At 39.8% G+C, this 20,320-nt stretch overlaps 1 protein-coding gene across 1 annotated transcript in view; it reads right to left on the minus strand.

The window, feature by feature from the left end:
* The window catches only part of mocos (molybdenum cofactor sulfurase), a 55,553-nt gene that overhangs the window by 25,845 nt on the left and 9,388 nt on the right, over positions 1 to 20,320 (minus strand). The window contains exons 3-4 of the mRNA XM_055162926.1: positions 16,282 to 16,348; positions 11,364 to 11,990 (exon numbers count right to left, since the gene is read on the minus strand). Coding sequence (XP_055018901.1) covers positions 11,364 to 11,990; positions 16,282 to 16,348 — 694 coding nt within the window. The remainder of the gene's footprint in view (positions 1 to 11,363; positions 11,991 to 16,281; positions 16,349 to 20,320) is intronic.

Below are 20,320 nucleotides of genomic sequence, written 5' to 3' on the forward strand. Positions count from 1 at the left end.
CACGGTTCGATGCGAGACTCAAATAAAGGCTCTGTTATCTTAAATGTCATTAATTAAAGTGGATTTCATTTGTCCAGAACGGCCAAAGTGCATTCATCCACCTACACGTTATCAACAAGACACAAACGTCACTATTCTGCACTGAAGTAGGAGAAAATTGTTAATGAACTCTGTGTGACTGAAGTGAAGCACATCTCCACTCACCACTCTTGGCTCCGTCTCCACATCCACACGTTCCTTTCAACGGACTGAACCACAAAACACCACGACCAAAAACCTCGTCCTTCTCCTTCTCAATCTCCTCCTTAAAACAAGTAAGTTGTTCATGTTGTGGCTCCGGTACGAGAGGAACTTTAAAATCTCCAGGTGCTCGATGCTGCGTCCATGTTTGGACAACTTCTGTAAACACAGAGACGCTCGCTGCGGTTGACGTCGTCGTGTCTCCAGTGTCACATGTGGGACACTTTTGGGCCGTTTAATGTTCACACTGGAGTCACATACAAGTCACATTTAACTGGAAATTTGAACGACCTCGAAAAACATCAGATTTCACAAAAAAATCAGAATTGAGCGTTAAGCCCTGCAGTCTGAACGTAGACTAACTTGGGAAGAACTGTTCATATGTGACAGTCTGTTGTGCTCTGTTCTATTGTTATTACTCGAACTTGACTTTCAAGATGAAACGTTGCTTCTTTGTCTCTTGATTTTATAAGTGCAACTTCTAGTCTGAAAAATACAGTAGTTTTTTCTAAATCAGACCTCGGCGTTATGAAGCTTCCAGGCCGTTCTTTGCTCGACTCTGACCGGCCCGTTTAAGCTCATTTGGAATTACAAAACACACATTTTATAATTTTACCTCATGCATGGACTAAAGCTGCATTGCTTTTATTTTAGAGGTGTGTATTTAAATGATATTTTTTGTAAGTCTGCCTCACTTTTTCGTTGCTTAGTCATAACATGAACTCTGACCAGTCTGACCAGCTCGTCTAAACAATGTTATCTAGTTAAAGGTGCGTCTGAGATAAAGCTGCGACACTTGAATTTCCACTTTGGGGATCAATAAAGTATGAATGTGTCTATCTGTGTATCTGTCTATCATATCTACTACATTTTATAAAGAAATACAATTAATATTACACAGAATTTTGGCCTCCACAATATTTTCTGTTTCTTATGTTGTCCCCACTCCTGCTCTAGACGGTTTGCAGTGGTTAGACATTTTTATTCACCGTGACAAGTTCATATTTTCACAACTTTGTAAAGACCAGTGTGAAGTTTTGGTGGAACTTTACCACCAACAACAACAACAACTATCATGCTAAGAGAGCACTTTCTGATAACCAGACAATAAAACACCAGTAGAATTAGACGCAGCGAGCGGATCTCCAGAGCTGATTACACCAGTGATCCCCAAACTTTACTGCCCCAGGCACGACGTGGTTTAGACCTGGTTAAATCCTGATTTAGTCCTGGTTTAAGTCCTGGTTTAGTCCTGGTTTAGTCCTGGTTTTAGACCTGGTTTAGACCTGGTTAAATCCTGATTTAGTCCTGGTTTAGTCCTGGTTTAGACCTGGTTTAGACCTGGTTTAGTCCTGGTATAGTTCTGTTTTAGACCTGGTTTAGACCTGGTTTAATCCTGGTTTTATACCTGGATTAGACCTGGTTTAGACCTGGTTGTAGATCTGGATTAGACCTTGTTTAGTTCTGGTTTAGACCTGGTTAGAGTCCTGGTTTAGTTCTGGTTTAGACCTGGTTTAGACCTGGTTATAGTCCTAGTTTAGTTCTGGTTTAGTTCTGGTTTAGACCTGGTTAAGTCCTAGTTTAGTCCTGGTTTAGTTCTGTTTTAGACCTGGTTTAGGCCTGGTTTAATCCTGGTTTTATACTTGGATTAGACCTGGTTTAGACCTGGTTTAGACCTGGTTTAAGACCTGGATTAGATCTGGTTTAGTCCTGGTTGTAGATCTGGATTAGACCTTGTTTAGTTCTGGTTTAGACCTGGTTGAGTCCTGGTTTAGTTCTGGTTTAGACCTGGTATAGACCTGGATTAGACCTGGTTTAGTTCTGGTTTTAGACCTGGTTCAGTCCTGGTTTAGTCATGGTTTTAGACCTGGATTAGACCTGGTTTAGTTCTGGTTTTAGACCTGATTAGACCTTGTTTAGTCCTGGTTAATTCTGGTTTTAGTCCTGGTTTTAGTTCTGGATTAGAGACACGGTCCACGCGGCGTATGGGAGGGGTCTGGGTCTGGGGCCCGGTCCTGGTCCACGGCCCGGGGATTGTGGCCCCTCTGTCTTACACACTCCGTCTTTACTGAGCTACATGAGCAAAAAAACAAAGTACCGAGCCTTTAAAAGTCCATTTGTTGACAACTTGACAAACCCTGATGTTTTTCCTCGAGCTCGTCTCTTTACATAAATGTGTTTGGAGTTAATGAGCTCGGGGGAAGCGGCTCCGGTCTCACTCGGCGCCGTGGACGTGCTGGTATCAGTCTGCGGTGTGAAGAAAACTGTGAAACATGATTTTTACGTGTGATGTGACAAAGCTTTGAGCCTCGTGAAAAAAAAAAAAAAAAAAAAACGAGGAGAAGACGAGGAGATACTGGCCCAGATCACCGCGCCACTCAAATCCTACCTGCAATTTCCAATATATTTTTATCCCTGTGACGTCTTTGTACTATTTATCTGGGTTATCCGCCAGAAATGTGCCAGAACGTGTCTGTAAATGTAATAGTCGACTTTGAAGAAGTGGGAAGTGTTCACGTAAGAGGAGAAATGTCACTGATGTGTTTTGTTTGAGACGTAAAAGTTGTGTTAATTTTTTAAAGGCCGTGTACCCAGTTTCTTTCCATGTATTTGTTTGCGTTGTCCTGGTTTAGTCCTGGTTTAGTCCTGGTTTAGACCTGGTTTAGTCCTTTTTTAGTCCTGGTTTAGTCCTGGTTTAGTCCTTTTTTAGTCCTGGTTTAGACCTGGTTTAGTCCTGGTTTAGTCCTGGTGTAGTCCTGGTTTAGTCCTGGTTTAGTCCTGGTTTAAGTTGGTTTAGTCCTGGTTTAGTCCTGGTTAAAGTCCTGGTTAGTCCTGGTTTAGTCCTGGTTTAAGTCCTGGTTTAGTCCTGGCTTTAGTCCTGGTTTAGTCCTGGTTTAGACCTGGTTAAGTCCTGGTTTAAAGTCCTGGTTAGTCCTGGTTTAGTCCTGGTTTAGTCCTGGTTTAGTCCTGGTTAAGTCCTGGTTTAGTCCTGGTTAGTCCTGGTTTAGTCCTGGTTTAGTCCTGTTTAGTCCTGGTTTAGTCCTGGTTTAGACCTGGTTTAGTCCTGGTTTAGACCTGGTTTTTCCTAGTTTACCTGGTTTAGTCCTGGTTAGTCCTGGTTTAGTCCTGGTTTAGTCTGGTTTAGACCTGGTTAGACCTGGTTTAGTCCTGGTTTAGACCTGGTTTGGTCCTGGTTAGTCCTGGTTTAGTCCTGGTTAAGTCCTGGTTTAGTCCTGGTCCTGGTTTAGTCCTGGTTTAGTCCTGGTTTAGTCCTGGTTTAGACCTGGTTTAGACCTGGTTTAGTCCTGGTTTAGTCCTGGTTTAGTCCTGGTTTAGACCTGGTTTAGACCTGGTTTAGTCCTGGTTTAGTCCTGGTTTAGTCCTGGTTTAGTCCTGGTTAAGTCCTGGTTTAGTCCTGGTTTAGTCCTGTTTTAGTCCTGGTTTAGTCCTGGTTTAGTCTGGTTTAGACCTGTTTAGTCCTGGTTTAGTCCTGGTTTAGTCCTGGTTAAGTCCTGGTTAAGTCCTGGTTTAGTCCTGGTTAAGTCCTGGTTAAGTCCTGGTGTAGTCCTGGTTTAGTCCTGTTTTAGTCCTGTTTTAGTCCTGGTTTAGTCTTGGTTTAGACCTGGTTTAGACCTGGTTTAGTCCTGGTTTAGACCTGGTTTAGTCCTGGTTTAGTCTTGGTTTAGACCTGGTTTAGACCTGGTTTAGCCCTGGTTAGTCCTGGTTAAGTCCTGGTTAAGTCCTGGTTTAGTCCTGGTTAAGTCCTGGTTTAGTCCTGGTTTAGTCCTGGTTTAGTCCTGGTTAAGTCCTGGTTTAGTCCTGGTGTAGACCTGGTTTAGTCCTGGTTAAGTCCTGGTGTAGTCCTGGTTTAGTCCTGTTTTAGTCTTGGTTTAGACCTGTTTTAGTCCTGGTTTAGTCTTGGTTTAGACCTGGTTTAGTCCTGGTTTAGTCTGGTTTTAGTCCTGGTTTAGAGTCCTGGTTTAGTCCTGGTTTAGACCTGGTTTAGTCCTGGTTTAGACCTGGTTTAGACCTGGTTTAGTCCTGGTTTAGTCCTGGTTTAGTCCTGGTTTAGACCTGGTTTAGTCCTGGTTTAGTCCTGGTTTAGTCCTGGTTTAGTCCTGGTTTAGTCCTGGTTTTAGTCCTGGTTTAGACCTGGTTTAGTCCTGGTTTAGACCTGGTTTAGTCCTGGTTTAGTCCTGGTTTAGACCTGGTTTAGTTTAGTCCTGGTTTAGTCCTGGTTTAGTCCTGGTTTAGTCCTGGTTTAGTCCTGGTTTAGACCTGGTTTAGTCCTGGTTTAGTCCTGGTTTAGTCCTGGTTTAGTCCTGGTTTAGTCCTGGTTTATTCCTGGTTTAGTCCTGGTTTAGACCTGGTTTAGGGTCAAAATCGCAGGAGGCCCTGGACACGCGACCACGTAGACTTTGCCTTGATGCTCCAGTCTGAACGGATCTTTACAGTCTTGTCCAAACTCTGGCCTCTGAAAAATGTGGTAAATAATGAATTACTGCACCTTCTTGACCTCCTCTCTCTTGCCGTAACATTATTCTTACAAATACAGTTTCATCTCGAGCCCAGACTTCACATTCACGACGAACAATATGCAACTTTTTTCCCGACCGAGACTCACTCATAAAACCGGGATTTATGTGTCGCCGTTTGGTTTGTGGCTCAGATGAACGATGCCTCTGCTGCACTTTCATTTATTTATGATCGTAACTTCCTTAGTCTTTTCCTTAACGGCATTTGTTATAAGTTACATTTATTTAATGTCTGAATCTCATCAGCGCCTCGACATACGCTCATAATTTCACATTTAATTTTGGAGCTTTCAAAACCGCATCCTCTCTTCTGTTTTTATCTTGTAGTGCTGCGAAAATGTCAAACTCCATTTCGATACTAAAGAAACATCCTCTGTACTTAATATTCGAGAACATGATGATAATAACAACACTTTTTCTTGTGATTTTCAACATTAAATAGTGACTTATTTCAAAATTATTCTATTTCTGTCCTGCGAATGTGAATTTTTTTGGATTGAAACTTGCTCAAATGCAAATCTACTGTAATTTCGATAAGACATAGACCGATATTTGGACTTTTTAACGCTTCAGCTGCCAGCCTTAAATCTTCAGCACAGGTCGATATTTTGTTTTGGTCAATTTCATGTCTAAAAATACACACAAATCTTTATATTAACACTTTAATACGAAGAGATAACTGCACTAAATGTGATACACAGCTCTCTTAAAAAAAAAGTCTGTGGGTGAGTTAGTAATAAATTTAAATTAAATTATTTAAAAATCTTCCTTCACTTTTTTCACAGTTTTGTGTAAAGTGCCAGAGGAAGTTCTCTTAAAGAAGAGGTTCTCAAACTGTGGGGGAGGGTCCAAAAAAGGGCCACAGAGTGTTTCAGTGCAGTTTGTTTGACTTTGTATTAGGTCGATCATTTTGACTCGGTCATTTTGTAAGTAGCTCACATGATGAAAAAGTGTGAACTAGAGCCCGACCGATATATCGGCTGGCCGATATTATCGGCTAATATGGCCACCTGGAGACATATCGGCTATCGGCCGATATGCTTGCTGATATGGGCCGATATTTCACGTGGGCATGTTATACGTCGTTATAAAGCTTAGACTCTCTACATTCTGTTCATTTAATCCAATTTACAGACAGATAAATGTCCTAATATGTGGCTCCACATCAGTATTTATCTACGGTGTAATTTGTCTGTGTCCGTACTGTCCCTGAACACACCACAGAGTCACGTCACTTCACTCACGTGTGTGTTTGTTTACACCTGCAGCCGTGCGCAACACTGAGATTATTTTCTTTTTCGGACAATCGGTTTGAGTCTGGATTAAAAGGACATTTATTAGTTCAGACTTGTGATGTGGGAGGAGCCTGTGTGAGCGGTGAGTGTTGGAAATACATCGACTTTGAAGCTAGTTTAGGTTTTGTTAGCTGTTAGCTGCTGTAGCTCCCGCACATAAACAGGCTGTTTTCTATTGGTCTATTGTAAAGTGATTATATTGGCCGTATATTTGTTACTGGACCTGCATTGATATGTAAATGAGCTGTGAATAGACGTGTGAATGATCCACATTTATGCATATAATTAACTACCGCGGTGCGCACGTTTTTACGGCTAAAGGCTAATAGCGATAGTTTACTAGCTAGGAGTTATGGGTCGGTCGCGATCGAAGCGGCTCTTACAGAGCGAACAACAGGAGCCTGCTTCTTATTGGGAGCCGTGTTTTCTCTTTTTCTCACTTTTTCTCTTCAAGCCGCTTGTCGACCCGTAGTTTGACAGCAGCAGCGGCTGAAAACGAAACTTTCAGAAATCTGCGTGTGCATAGGATAAAAAAAAAGTGCATATTTGGCTGCAGTTCAGCATAAAATGAATAAACCAGGACTAAACTTGGGCTCGAGTGAAGGAGAGACCGAGTCCCGACACTCAGTCCTGGTTCAGTTCTGGTTTAGTCCTGCTTGCAACAAAACAATCTCAAGAGTCGCTTGGGAGCCGAAAGAGCCAGCTGCTTTAGTGAGCCGAGCCAAAAGAGCCGGTTCTCCAAAAAAAAACAAAAAAAAACTGGAATACCCATCACTAGTGTCTAGAATGTGATGCAAAAATGCCATTAGGCCAAACGTACTGTCTGTAAATATGATGTAAAGAGTCAGAATAACAATAAATGTTGCCTAAATAAACCCAATTTAGAATCCACTAGAGCCAAACCTAAGTTTTTTAATCAATTCAAGATTTACAGTGAATTTTTACATCACTAAATATATCGGTTTCATATCGGCCACAACAAAATCCATATCGGTCGGGCTCTAGTGTGAACACCCCTGACTTAAAATTAAAATTAAGTCCAACATCGCACTCATTATGCAGGTGAAAAACACCAGATCCAATTCTAATAACGACCAACTAACTACTATATTTAGAATCTAAGAGCCTGTGGATTAAACCTACACCTCCCAATGATCCATCCAACGTCTTTCTTCACTCTACTGATCGTTTATTCATTGCCACCAGCGCCCGAAACCAAAGTTTTGTTTACGTATTCTTCAAATTAAACGTTCATTCACGTTACACGATTTCACGTTGTTGTTTTTTTTTCCTCCCTCAGTTTAACATCACACTGCAGCTCGGTTGAGTTCACAATAAAATAGACTAATGAAATTTAAGACCTTTGTGAAAAAAAAAAGACTTGGACAACATAATTTAAGACTTTTTAAGGCCTTAATTTAGGGACATGAAACTTAAGACCTTTTTAAGACTTTTAAGACCCAGCGACTGCCCTGTACACGGAGGCTCGGCTCTTTAATATTCATGAGCGAACTCGTCCGCGATTGGGGCCCTCCTCCCCCCCAAAAAATGACAACTGAGTATCGGGGTGTGCAAAAATATCGGAATATCGATATATCATATCGTTTAATGTGATGATACAGTATCGATATCGTGGGCTACTGTATCGATATTTCACCAAGAGTATTTTTACGTGTGTTTTACTAAATTATTTTGTTACAGCTACAGTTTTGTTGCTTGTGGAGTGAAAGGAAACTCATTTATGCGACACATTTGACATTTTGACACTGTTTTGTGGATTAAAATGTTTGTGTTTCATATGAACTTTGCACAAGAAGTGGTTTAACAAACACTTTAGTATCACAGTCATGATTTAGCCTTTATTTTTTATTGAATTGTATCAAATCGATTTTAATTATATCATATCGAATCGAAAGTTCACTGTATCGAGGTATGTATCGTATCGTGGCCTGTGTATCGAGGTATGTATCGTATCGGCAACTTCTTAATGATAATGATACCCAGCCCTAATTGAGTAAAAGTTCATGCTGGAACTGTTAGTGCTGTGCTTTTTGAAAAGTTTAGTTTACTGTTTACAAGATATTCATTTTTTATATTTTATTGAACTTATTAGTATTACCAAGCAGCACTTTACATTTATTTTCCCATTTGTATAAAGTTAAAAACAAATTGCTGGTTTAATAAAAACACAAACAAACAACTAGGTTTTCCATTTTCTCCCCATTTTGTGTACCGTTACACCCCTAGAAAATAATTAAAAAATTTCCCTTCGGCTGCTTAAGATTCTAAACAATCAGCATCAGCCTTGAAAAAAATCTTAAAAGTTTTGATACTAGTTTTATTATTGATTAGTATCTGGTTTTCTGAGCATGTAGAGATTACTTTAAGGAATTGTTTTTTCTCAATGAAGTGCTATCAAACATAAAACTCTATCACTTAATAGTAGAGCTTTCATTCTTATCTGTAAAAGGTGCAATTGAAATAAACTTGGGTTATTGAATTACTCGGTTCTGGTTCTTTTATTACCTCTGAATGAGACGCACCAGTTAAACTTTAACAGGTTAAAATCGACGGCTCTGACTAAAACAGAATTAAAAACACGTATTACAAGGCCGAACGATGATGAACTGTGATTTTTCTGACAAGTATTTGCAATTTATGTTTTAATAATAAGATTCTGTTCAAAGTTCACATTTAAAACACGTCCAGAAGCAGAAGAGTTGAAGAAAAGACTAAAATATGAACTGACAAACTCTTATTTTGTTTGTGGAGGAAGGAATGGTTCTCTTCTCTTTAATTTAATCTCTCTCTTTCTTTTTAATTTTATGATGATTATTTATGTTTTGATTTGTTTGTATTGTATTGTGATTTTAATGTATTTCTTATTCTGTAAAACACTTTGAATTACTTTGTGTACGAATTGTGCTTTACAAATAAACTTGCCTTGCCTCCAAATTAAGCAGCATTTGCCGTGTTTATTTTGCATCCAATTGTATAACTTCCGTCTCTCGAAATATTCTTTAAAAGGTGAAATTTTCATTTTCAGTTTGAAATATATTGAAAAAGTATACTTAAAATTTCAGCTAAAATTCAGAATTTTTTTTTTTTTTTCAGAATAAAATAAATAAATAAATAAATAATAATAATAATAATAATAAGAAGAAGAAGAAGAAGAAGAAGAAGAAGAAAGAAAGAAAACAATAATATAAATGAACAAAAAATATGGAAATGCATGATTTGACAGCCCTAAAATGTAAATACATACACACATGCAAACACCTTATTTTTATTTACTTATTACTCTTTTGTTTGTTTGTTGTACTCTTTAATATTTGTCTGTCTGCACCTCCACCTTGTGATGTCATAAACTGGTAGTTTTCAAGTTAACAGATACTTTTGACCTTTAGTTCAGTAGAGTTTGGCAATTCCAGGGCTGAAAACATCCAAATTATTCTAGTAAAGGTGCAAGGAGTTTAAAAACAACATGGAGCACTTTCTGTATTTTTCGTATTTTTCGGACTATAAGTGTCACTTTTTTTCATGGTTTGGGTCTTTCCTGCGACTTACACTCCGGTGCGACTTATATATTAAAGTTTTCACACTGACGGCCGCTCCTATTCCTCCAAAACAATAACAAGCAGACCCTCCACAAGAAATGTTAGATTTTAGATTATTACTGTCTTAAAAACAAGGAAAAAAATAACAATTGTATTTTTCAGACTATAAGTCGCACTTTTTTAATGGTTTGGGTGTTTCCTGTGACTTATACTCCGGTGCGACTTGTACCGTATTTTCGGGGCTATTAGACGCGCTCTTAAGCCTCTAACCGCACCAAAAAACGACCGCGCACCCCATACACGAATCCACTCAGGTGTCCCAGCACGACTTCAGTAAACGACAAAGCCGCACCACCCACAGAACACGCAAACACACACGGAGCAGACAGCGACCGCACAGCGAAACACACCCACAGACACACAGACACACTCATCACTCCACGCCGACGAGGAACGGAACGGAGGAACGAACCGAAAAAGCGAGCGCGACGTGCCGCTTCTAGACACGACTGAACAACTGAGTCACTGCGAACACGCCGACAATCCAGCGGTCCCAGACACACCCTCCCTACTAGGGATGGGCATGATTAATCAATAATTGATCATTAAGAATTTCATCGATTACGTTCATTTTAAATCGACAAACCGAATGTATGTTGCTGTGTGTGTCGTGACCAAACAGGTGTGTACATGTGTCTCTGCATCAGAAGGAGCGAGACACAAACAGTGGGTCAGTCTGTAACGAACCGAAGCACAAATGTGGATTTAACCAGGATTTGTACAAGAAATTCCGTGTTTTCCGTTGCGTTGGGACAAGTGTGAGTCCATGTGCACAGTGTATAAAGCAGCACATATGTTTCAGTGTCCAGTGGGAAAAAGTTTTTCCAGGTGAGAGTCGCTCAATGTGGATGACGAGGCCCCGCCCCCCTCCCCCCGTACGCTGTCCTGGTTTTGACAAACACAAATCTGGTCACACTGACCTGTATTCACCTGAGTCATGTCTTTTAATCCAACAGAAAGTTGAACCACATCAGCGACACAAGAGCTGGAGTTTTATCTTCACTTAGTTTATGTAAATTAGTGATGTGGTTTTAAGTTTTGTTTCTGTGAGATTTGAACAAAACTGAATTAAACACATTATAATGTCAAACAGCTGATGTGGCTCTAGAGTCGTTATGTTTATATGTCGTAAAGTTGAATTTATTTATGCAGATTAGTGCAGATAGTAATAATAATGATGATCATTTTAATATAAAAACATTAATGATTAATCGATAATCGATCGTTAATTCTTCCGACGATCGATTAAGAAAATTTCATCGAATGCCCGTCCCTAGTCTGTACCACTGAAAATTTAACATTTCACCAAACTTATTTTTATTTACTTATTACTCTTTTGTTTGTTTGTTTGTTTTTTGTGTACGTGTATTAGTCTTATATTTTGTTCTGTCTAGTGAGAAATTCAGCTGTATTTAAAATTCTAAATCTAATGGAACAAATTATCTTTCATACATAAATGCATACATGAGTTTTTTAATGCCGTACTGTGAAACATTTCCGTGGAGACAAGCTGATGTAAAAAAGTTACGCAGTGCACCTCTCTGTCTCTGTCTGTTTTACTAAGAGACTGTATTATTCTGTCCTCCCCCTGGTCTGGAGTTTGGTCTGGACGTCAGTGTGTTTGTACATTCCGAGCGCAGCCAGCTTGTGTTTTTTTATTATTTTTTTTACTTCACCTGTCAGACGGGCTCTTCGCCGGGACGTAATAATCTTCTCCGGAGAGGTACGCCATCGCCGTGCCTCCCCCGAAATACCTCTTTCTCAACACGGCCGCGGCGTCCCTGTGCACGAGCAGCGCCCCGAGCCCCGAGGGGAATCCGAGGAGCTTGTAGAAGGAGACGGGGATGAGATCGGCCTTGTACTGCTTTAAATTTAGTGGAGAGGAGCTGACATAGGAGGCGGCGTCTAGGAGGACAAACCACTTTCCGTCGTAGCCGCTCGCTGGGTACAGACGTCGTGCTTGGATGCCCCTCACGTAGCTAAGGGCGTATTTCTTCCCGGAAAAGTTGCTCTGGGCAGGAAAGCAGAACAGATGCGGAGTTTGGCGTGAAATATCTCCTTCCCGAGCTGTATTTTTAGCGGTGTTTTCGAGGGCTTCGGGCCGTACGGGTAAAGTGGTAACCCCCAGGTCAGAAGTGAGGCCTCTCATGCCCACGACGGAGGTGTGGTTGTCGGTCAGGTAGCTGAAGATGCTCCCGGGGCTCCACGGGAAACTCTCGGCGGCCAGGCGGAGGGCGGCCGTGCTTCCGGAGGTGAAGATGACGGAGTATTCCTCGGGGTCGGCGTTGAAATGCTGCAGGATCCTAAAAGAACATTTCAAAATTTTAATTATAGATCCAATATTATACACAAAAATTATTCTCTTGAGCTTTAAGTCATGTTAGAATGTTGTTACCTCATTAAAAACAGACCTGGGGTTGTGTTTTGTTTTGTTTTGTTCACAAAAGTTTAAGTAACACTTTCATTATTAGTCTGTCTGCACCTCCACTTTGTGATGTCATGAATTTTCATGTTAACAGCTCGGTTAAGCAGAGATTGGCAATTCCAGGTCTGAAAAGATCCAAATTATTCTAGTAAAGGAGCATGGAGTTTAAAAACAAAGTGGAGAACTTTCTATATTACCGTATTTTTTGGACTAACGTATTTTCCAGGCTATAAGTGGCTCTGGAGTATAAGTCGCGCCAGCCAAAAAATGTGCAAGGAAGAAGGAAAAAAAACAAATGTAAGTCGCACATTTAGGGGGAAATGTATTTTATAAAATCAGAGACCAGGAACCGACATTTCATCTTGAAAGTCAAGTTCTAGTGATAACAACAGAAGAGAGAACAACACATATGAACAGTTCTTCAGATAAACTATAACATAAACAACAAAACAGAACAAGTTTAACAAACTCTCCATCTCACTCCAAAACACTAAATCCATTCAATTCTTCATCCTCGGTGTCACTTCTCTGCGACCTCCAGAGATAAACCACAGATCCATGAGTTAAACAGAGCGACGCTTCCTCTTCTGTGTCGCTGTCGTCAGACTCAGCATCAGTTCCAGTTAGAATTATTCGGGTCTTTCTGAATCCCGACAGGATGGTTTCGGTGTCACTGAAGTCCAGACTTTGTCCATCCATCCACTGACTTCAGGAAAGTTTCATGGTGCATCCTCCTTGTTACCATGAAGCTGTGTTTTTCATCCCCGCTTTTCTCCAGTCCCTCACAAGTTTTTCTCTCACTCCAAACTTTCTTTCTGCTGCTCGATTACCGTTTTCAGCTGAATATTTCACTATTTGCAGCAGGACAGAGGCTTTTTCTACAGGAGACGTGCAGTAGAGAGCGAAGTAACAGTGGTGCAGGAGTAATAGTAGCACTAGATACTGACACACAAGCCTAGAACCTCTTGCGGCTGTCAGTCTGAAAATTTTAATATATAAGTCGCACCGCAGTATAAGTTGCAGGAAACACTCAAAGCATGAAAAAAAATGCGACTTAAAAAAAAAAAAAAGGTATAAGTAGCACTTTTTTTACATGGTTTGGGTGTTTCCTGTGACTTATTTTCCTCCTGTACCACTGTCACTTGGCTCTACTGCGCATGTCTCCCGCAGAAAGAGCCTCTGTCCTGCTGCAAGTCGTGAAATATTCAGCTGAAAACGATAATCGAGCAGCAGAAAGAAAGTTTGGAGTGAGAGAGAAACTTGTGACACCATGAAACTTTCCTGAAGTCAGTGGTTGGATGGACAAAGCCTGGACTTCAGTGACACCGAAACCATCCTGTCGGGATTCAGAAAGACCCGAATAATTCTAACTGGAACTGATGCTGAGTCTGACGACAGCGACACAGAAGAGGAAGCGTCGCTCTGTTTACCTCCAGAGGTCGTGGAGTTGTTCAGAAGTGACACCGAGGATGAAGAATTGAATGGATTTAGTGATTTGGAGTGAGATGGAGAGTTTGGTAAACTTGTTCTGTTCTGTTGTTTATAGTTTGTTGTTATAGTTTATCTGAAGAACTGTTCATATGTGACGTTAACAGTCTGTTGTTCTCTCTTCTGTTGTTATTACTGTATTATTGACTGCACCTGAATATAAACAGCATCAACTTAATTTTAACAAAATTTTAAAATTGTACATTTATAGGCTGCACCTGAATATAAGCTGCCGTCTGCTTTTATCGCCTCTGAAAGTTTTTGTCGTCTTTTTGCGTTGAGTCAGTTCGTCACGCTGCCGTCGCCAAAACCTCACCATCGACTCACTGATGTCGAGCTCACGTGCAGCAGCTCTGTTTCCTTTTACCACAGACACATCGATCACCTTTAATTTAAAATCTGCATCATCTGCATTTCTTCGTGTGTTTTCCATGAGGTTAGTGTGTGTATGAAGCGCAAAACAACTGAAAAACACAATCAAACTGAATCTTCCTCAGCGTCTCTCCTCGTGCTCTACTGCTCATGTCTCCTGCAGAAAGAGTCTCTGTTCTGTCTGTATCGTGTCAGTGTCTTGGAGGATTTCAGCAGATTTCAGACCGTCTCGGGGGCGGGGACAGGTGTATGGATCAGGTCTGAGTTTGAGACGTTTCTTCTCGTCATTTACGCACACGGTTAAAACAAATCCCCCTCACTAATGTTCATTTAGCATCAGAACTTATTTTATCACACGGCGATAAACTATTTGATTGCGCTGACAATTAGGGGTGTCAAATTATCACGTTAATTGCGATTAATTAATTACAGTGCGTTGTTTTTTTATTGCGTTAATCTCATTTTTAATCTCTAACTTTACTGTATCTGTACGCGAGTTGCCTTATTATAAAATCAGTTTTTATGTGTTGTTGGGACAATAACACATCGCTCCCGCAAACAATTGTGATTTTCATTCTCGTTCTCGCCGCATCTGCGATAAACCTGCACACGTCTGAAAACATCACGACACAAACACAGAACAGACTCACCTTCACCTTCAACACTCTGTCACAGAAAGAACATCTATATTCCACTGAGTCCTTCAGTCCCACAGAAGCTGAACCGCATCAGCGACACAAGAGCTTTTTTTTTTCTCGCTTAGTTTATGCAAATTAGCCATGCGGTTTTTAAGTTTCGTTTCTGTGAGACTTGCGCAAATCAGCATTAAACACATTATAATTTCAAACGAGCTGATGTGGCTCTAGAGCACAGGTGTCAAACTCATTTTGGTCCGGGGGCCGTGTCCAACCTACTTTGATCCTAAAGGGGCCAGATCAGAAAACTCATGTCATATAAACCCCAAAAATAACAAAAAGTTCAAATATTTGTGCAGAGAAACACAAATCTATTACAGAAATCTTTTTTAATTGATGAACTCTTTCTTTTACAAAATATTATAATATCATGAACAACCTGAAACTTTAAGAAAAATACAATGTTTTAACATGAACTTCTTTAAAATTAACTTGTAGAAATAGGAAAAAGTTAATTTTTGTTGTAAAATCCTGCACTCGGCTCCACTTTTCTCATGTTGGACATTTTTCTGATGAGGGTGTCACGGTCAACAGTCAAAACGATCGTCCTTTAAGAGCGTTTGGAAAGAGACAAGTCTTCATTTGTGCTGCTCTGGTGGGAGGGGCCACGTACAGAGACGCTGGAGACGCTGCTGTGATAAACACCACAGAAAATTAACAAGATTTTAATAAAAAATAGAATTAAAATATTTTAGTAGAAAATCAGCCGAGGGCCAGATTAAAGGTCTTGGAGGGCCCAATCTGGCCCCTGGGCCGCATGTTTGACACCTGTGCTCTAGAGTGTTCATGGTTTATATGTAATAATAATAATGTAATAATGAATTTAAATGAAAATACCTCAAGTTGAAGGCTTTTCTCAGCATTTTTTAGGTGAGATTAAAAAGAGATTAATTAGATTCATTAATTACAGATCATAATTAATTAATCTCTCAATTTTTTTAATCGCCTGACAGCACTACTGACAATATCACCAGTGAGTGCAGCAACTTCATGTTAACCCTAGATCCATGTGTAACCGCACGGACAGCGGCGTTTTTTGAAATCAGGCTGCACGTGGATCCAAGGTGTTACCATAGACCGTGTTAATGATTGGAAAATGTGCCAAACAAAGAATCCATCCATTTATTCACCGCATCGTTTTATTAGTCACAGGATTCGAAGTGTGAGAAAAAAGTAGTGGCTTATAGTCCGGAATTTACGGTACTATAATTTGCCTTTCAACATAAAATGTCGGTTCCTGGTTTCTGATTTTATAAAAATGTATTTCCTCCCAAAAAATGCGACTTATCTATGTTTTCTTCTACTTCATTCTACATTTTTTGGCTGGTGTGACTTATTGTCCAGAGCGACTTACAGCCCGAAAAATACCGTCACTAATTAACTAACCCGCTTTCTTTCTTGGTTTAGTGTCACTACAGTCCCGGCTAAAGTTTTACCTCCGTCCTCGTCTCGTCTCGCTGTTGTAATCGTCTGCAGTTAATCCCTAGTTCAGTCCTTGTTTACTTTAGACCGGTTTTAGTCCTGGTTCAGTTCTCGCGTTCCCTGCAGAGGTCCGCAAAAGCAGTTACGAGTCCGTTAAAAGCAGCGCGTGCGGCTGGTGTGAGAGCGCGTTACCTGTATCTGACCCTCTCCACGGTGTCATGTGTCAGTCTGCTGCTCGGGCTGTGGCTGTGCGGGTTTCCTGTGGGGACAAATACAACACACTTTAAACGGCGGCAGTGGATCCCAAATCAAAGTAATGTCTGTTTTTATGTCACTCCCTCACCGAGGAAAGAGCATTTGGTTCAATTATAGATAAAACGCCAAAAAGACTCGGGTAAAGGCTGTGTATTCAAAGGCCAAGTGGTCCTGTGAGGAGATATTAGAGAATATAGCTGTCACCGGATTCTCTCTTTAAAGACGGCGGCAAAGCAATGGGCCCGCTACGCTCCCGTACTGTCAACAAAAAAACAATAATGGATTCACGGCGACTGCATTTGGTGGCCTTTGTTTTTCACTTTGTTTTGTTGAAGTATGAAGAGACACTGGGCTGCATAATAATTACTAGGATCCATATAGAGGATGAAATAGGGCTATGGCTGTGTAATTGGCTGTGTTTACTGTATTTTTCAGATTATAAGTGGAACTTTTTTTCATAGTTTGGGTGTTTTCATTGTGACTTCTATATTAAAATGTTTCAGTGAAGCGTGGAGAGGTTCTAGTCTTGTGTGTGAGTATCTGCTGCTCCTGTTCCTCCTGTACCACTGTCGCTTGGCTCTACTGCGCATGTCTCCTGCAGAAAGAGCCTCTGTCCTGTCTGTATCACGTCAGTGGATCGCACCGTTACCTCTGCACCACTGAACAATTTAATATTTAAACAAGCTTATAAAGACAAAGACTGAGAAGACTGACCACAAATGAACACAAAAACAAAATCAGATTTTGCAGATTACAAACTGCAAGAAGCAAAATCTGCAACTGAAAACAGAAATCAAGCAGCAGAAAGAAAGTTTGGAGTGAGAGAGAAACATACATCCAACTTTCCTGAAGTCACTGGACGGATGGACAAAGTCTGGACTTCAGTGACACAGAAACCATCCTGTCGGGATTCAGAAAGACCCGAATAATTCTAACTGGAACTGATGCTGAGTCTGACGACAGCGACACAGAAGAGGAAGCGGCGTCTGTTTACCTCCAGAGGTCGAATTGAATGGATTTAGTGATTTGGAGTGAGATGGAGAGTTTGTTAAACTTGTTCTGTTCTGTTGTTTATGTTATAGTTTATCTGAAGAACTGTTCATATGTGACGTTAACAGTCTGTTGTTCTCTCTTCTATTGTTTTTACTACAACTTGCATTTAAAGATGAAATGTCAGTTCCTGGTCTCTGATTTTACAAAATACATTTCCCCCAAAAAGTGCAACTTATACTCCGGTGAGACTTATATTTGTTTTTTTCTTCTTCATAACACATTTTTTGGCTGCTGCGACTTATAGTCCAGAGCGACTAAGTCTATGTTCAGACTGCAGGGTTTAACGCTAAATTCCGATTTTTTTGTGAAATCCGATGTTTTTTCGAGGTCGTTCACATTTCCAATTAAATGTGACTTGTATGTGACTCCAGTGTGAACGTTAAACGGCCCAAAAGTGTCCCACATGTGACACTGGAGACACGACGACGTCAACCGCAGCGAGCGTCTCTGTGTTTACAGAAGTTGTCCAAACATGGACGCAGCATCGAGCACCTGGAGATTTTAAAGTTCCTCTCGTACCGGAGCCAGAACATGAACAACTTACTTGTTTTAAGGAGGAGATTGAGAAGGAGAAGGACGAGGTTTTTGGTCGTGGTGTTTTGTGGTTCAGTCCGTTGAAAGGAACGTGTGGATGTGGAGACGGAGCCAAGAGTGGTGAGTGGTGATGTGCTTCACTTCAGTGACACGGAGTTCATTAACAATTTTCTCCTACTTCAGCGCAGAATAGTGACGTTTGTGTCTTGTTGATAACGTGTAGGTGGATGAATGCACTTTGGCCGTTCAGACTGAAGTCACATGTCAAAAGATCAGATATGTATCAGTTTCAGGAGCACATATCCAAGTGTCCTGGGTCACATTTGAAAAAAAATCAGATCTGTGTGGTTCAGACTGACATTAAAAGATCAGATACAGGAACATAGAGCCAAAAAATCTGATTTGGGTCACTTCAGGCTGCAGTCTGAACGCAGCTTAATAGTCCAAAAAACACGGTAAGTTTTTGTAATATAATGATTATGTTAACTGACCGAAGAAAAATAAACTACTGTATTTTTCGGACTACAAGACTTTTATTCATGGTTTGGGTGTTTTCTGCGACTTATACTCAGGTGCGACCTAAATATTAAAACATAATTTTTTCACATGTTTGTTATTTTCAGACTGACAGCCGTGAGAGGGCGCTCTAGTCTAGTGTGCGCATGTCTCCTGCAGAAAGAGTCTCTGTCCTGTCTGTGGACGTCTGGCTACTGAAATCTGAGACATTTCTTCTCGTCATTTATGTTTCAGATTTAATTTCAAATTACAAACTGCAAGTACTGAAATATGTCTGTCGATTTCCTGGTCTCTGAAATAAATTTCCCTCAAAATTGCAACTTATACTCCGGTGCGACTTAATAGTCCGAAAAATACGGTAGTTCTTTTGTGTGTCTTTTTAGTTCTCACTCGATTCTGTTTATGGGTTTATGTGACTTTATATTTTAGTTTTGTTTATTCACTTTGCCAAACCGTGTGGATAATTTAATAGTGATGAAATAAAACCTGAATGATGCGTGAAGTTAATGTGACAAAAACAGACGAATAAAAAGCGCCGTGTCTTGGTTTACAGATTGAAATAATATTGAAAATATTGAAATTGAAATAACCACATTTTCAAAATAAAAAACTGGGACGTCTCTGTTTTGGTTTGGTTGGTAATAATAAAACTGTGAAGTGTGTAATGAAGGAAAATTGTTGCACTCGGCACTAATGTGAGTCAGTATAGTCAGATTTTCTTTGTGTTTTGGACATTTTTAAGCAGCTTTTCTGTCATTTTAACAAAACAAATAACAACTTATGTCTGGGACATTTCTTGTATAAAACTGGGACAAATCACTGGTTTTGGCTCTCAAGTGGAGAAAATCAGGTAAACAAACAAAGGCTCAGTAAAAAAAAAAAAATACAATCTGGAATCCATTTTTGTCTTATTTTCAAACCATGGAACCAAGTGAAATTGCATAAATGTACTTTAATTTATAATTTTATATTATTATTATTATCAACAATAAAAAAATAATAAAAATAAAATATAATAATAATAATAATAATAATGTATTTAAATTTATTTATTTCTTAACAGCTTAATTTATTTATATCATTTATTTGTATTTATTTTTCTACGAGGTTTATTTTCTGTTGTCACTATTTATCGAGCTGGAGGAAGTGTCTGGGATGAAGGAAGTCTGGGAGTCCCTGCTTAGACTGCTGCCCCCGTGACCGGGCCCCAGATAAACGCAAGAAAATGGATGGATGGATTATTTATCGATTCATTTCATCAATGTTTATTTCTTGTACCTGTCGAGCGAACGGATCCTAACGCTGCGAGGTCACACGGTTTCCAAAGTGAAACTGGCCGATGAATCAGACTAGGGAGAAAAACTTAAAAATTACGAAGACCTGTTGTGTTATTGTTTTTGTGAATAAATAAACCTTGAACAAACAAAAAAAATCACTGGTTTTGTGTAAATTGCTCAAAACTGGGACTGTCCCACGTAAATAGTTTTGTTTTTTGTGTCCCTTAGTTTAGTCACTCTTTTTTTGTTTTTGTTTGTTTTTTTAAAGACGTACGTGACTCGTTTATATGTTAATCTTGTTATATTTTAGATCATTTTCACTATTTTATCTGCTACGTTCCTGTTAATTAAATTATTACTTCATTTATCCCATTTTCAGTCTCCGTTTTTGTTACTTCCCTGACCCGAGTCGAGCCGGGACGCAACTTTGTCAGTGATTAAAAGTCTGTATTTTTATCTTTATGAAATCGATATATCAAAAGCCGTTTGTCTTTATTAAAAAACGATAATGATTGAAACTGTGATGGGGCGAGATGAAAAATAAAACATGATTAATTGCACTTATAAAAGAGCTGTTCAATAGATACTTCCTGTAT

This window comes from Boleophthalmus pectinirostris, unplaced genomic scaffold, assembly GCF_026225935.1.
Source record: "Boleophthalmus pectinirostris isolate CB_2022bp ecotype Guang Dong unplaced genomic scaffold, ASM2622593v1 HiC_scaffold_5, whole genome shotgun sequence".
Classification (NCBI taxonomy): Eukaryota; Metazoa; Chordata; class Actinopteri; order Gobiiformes; family Gobiidae; genus Boleophthalmus; species Boleophthalmus pectinirostris.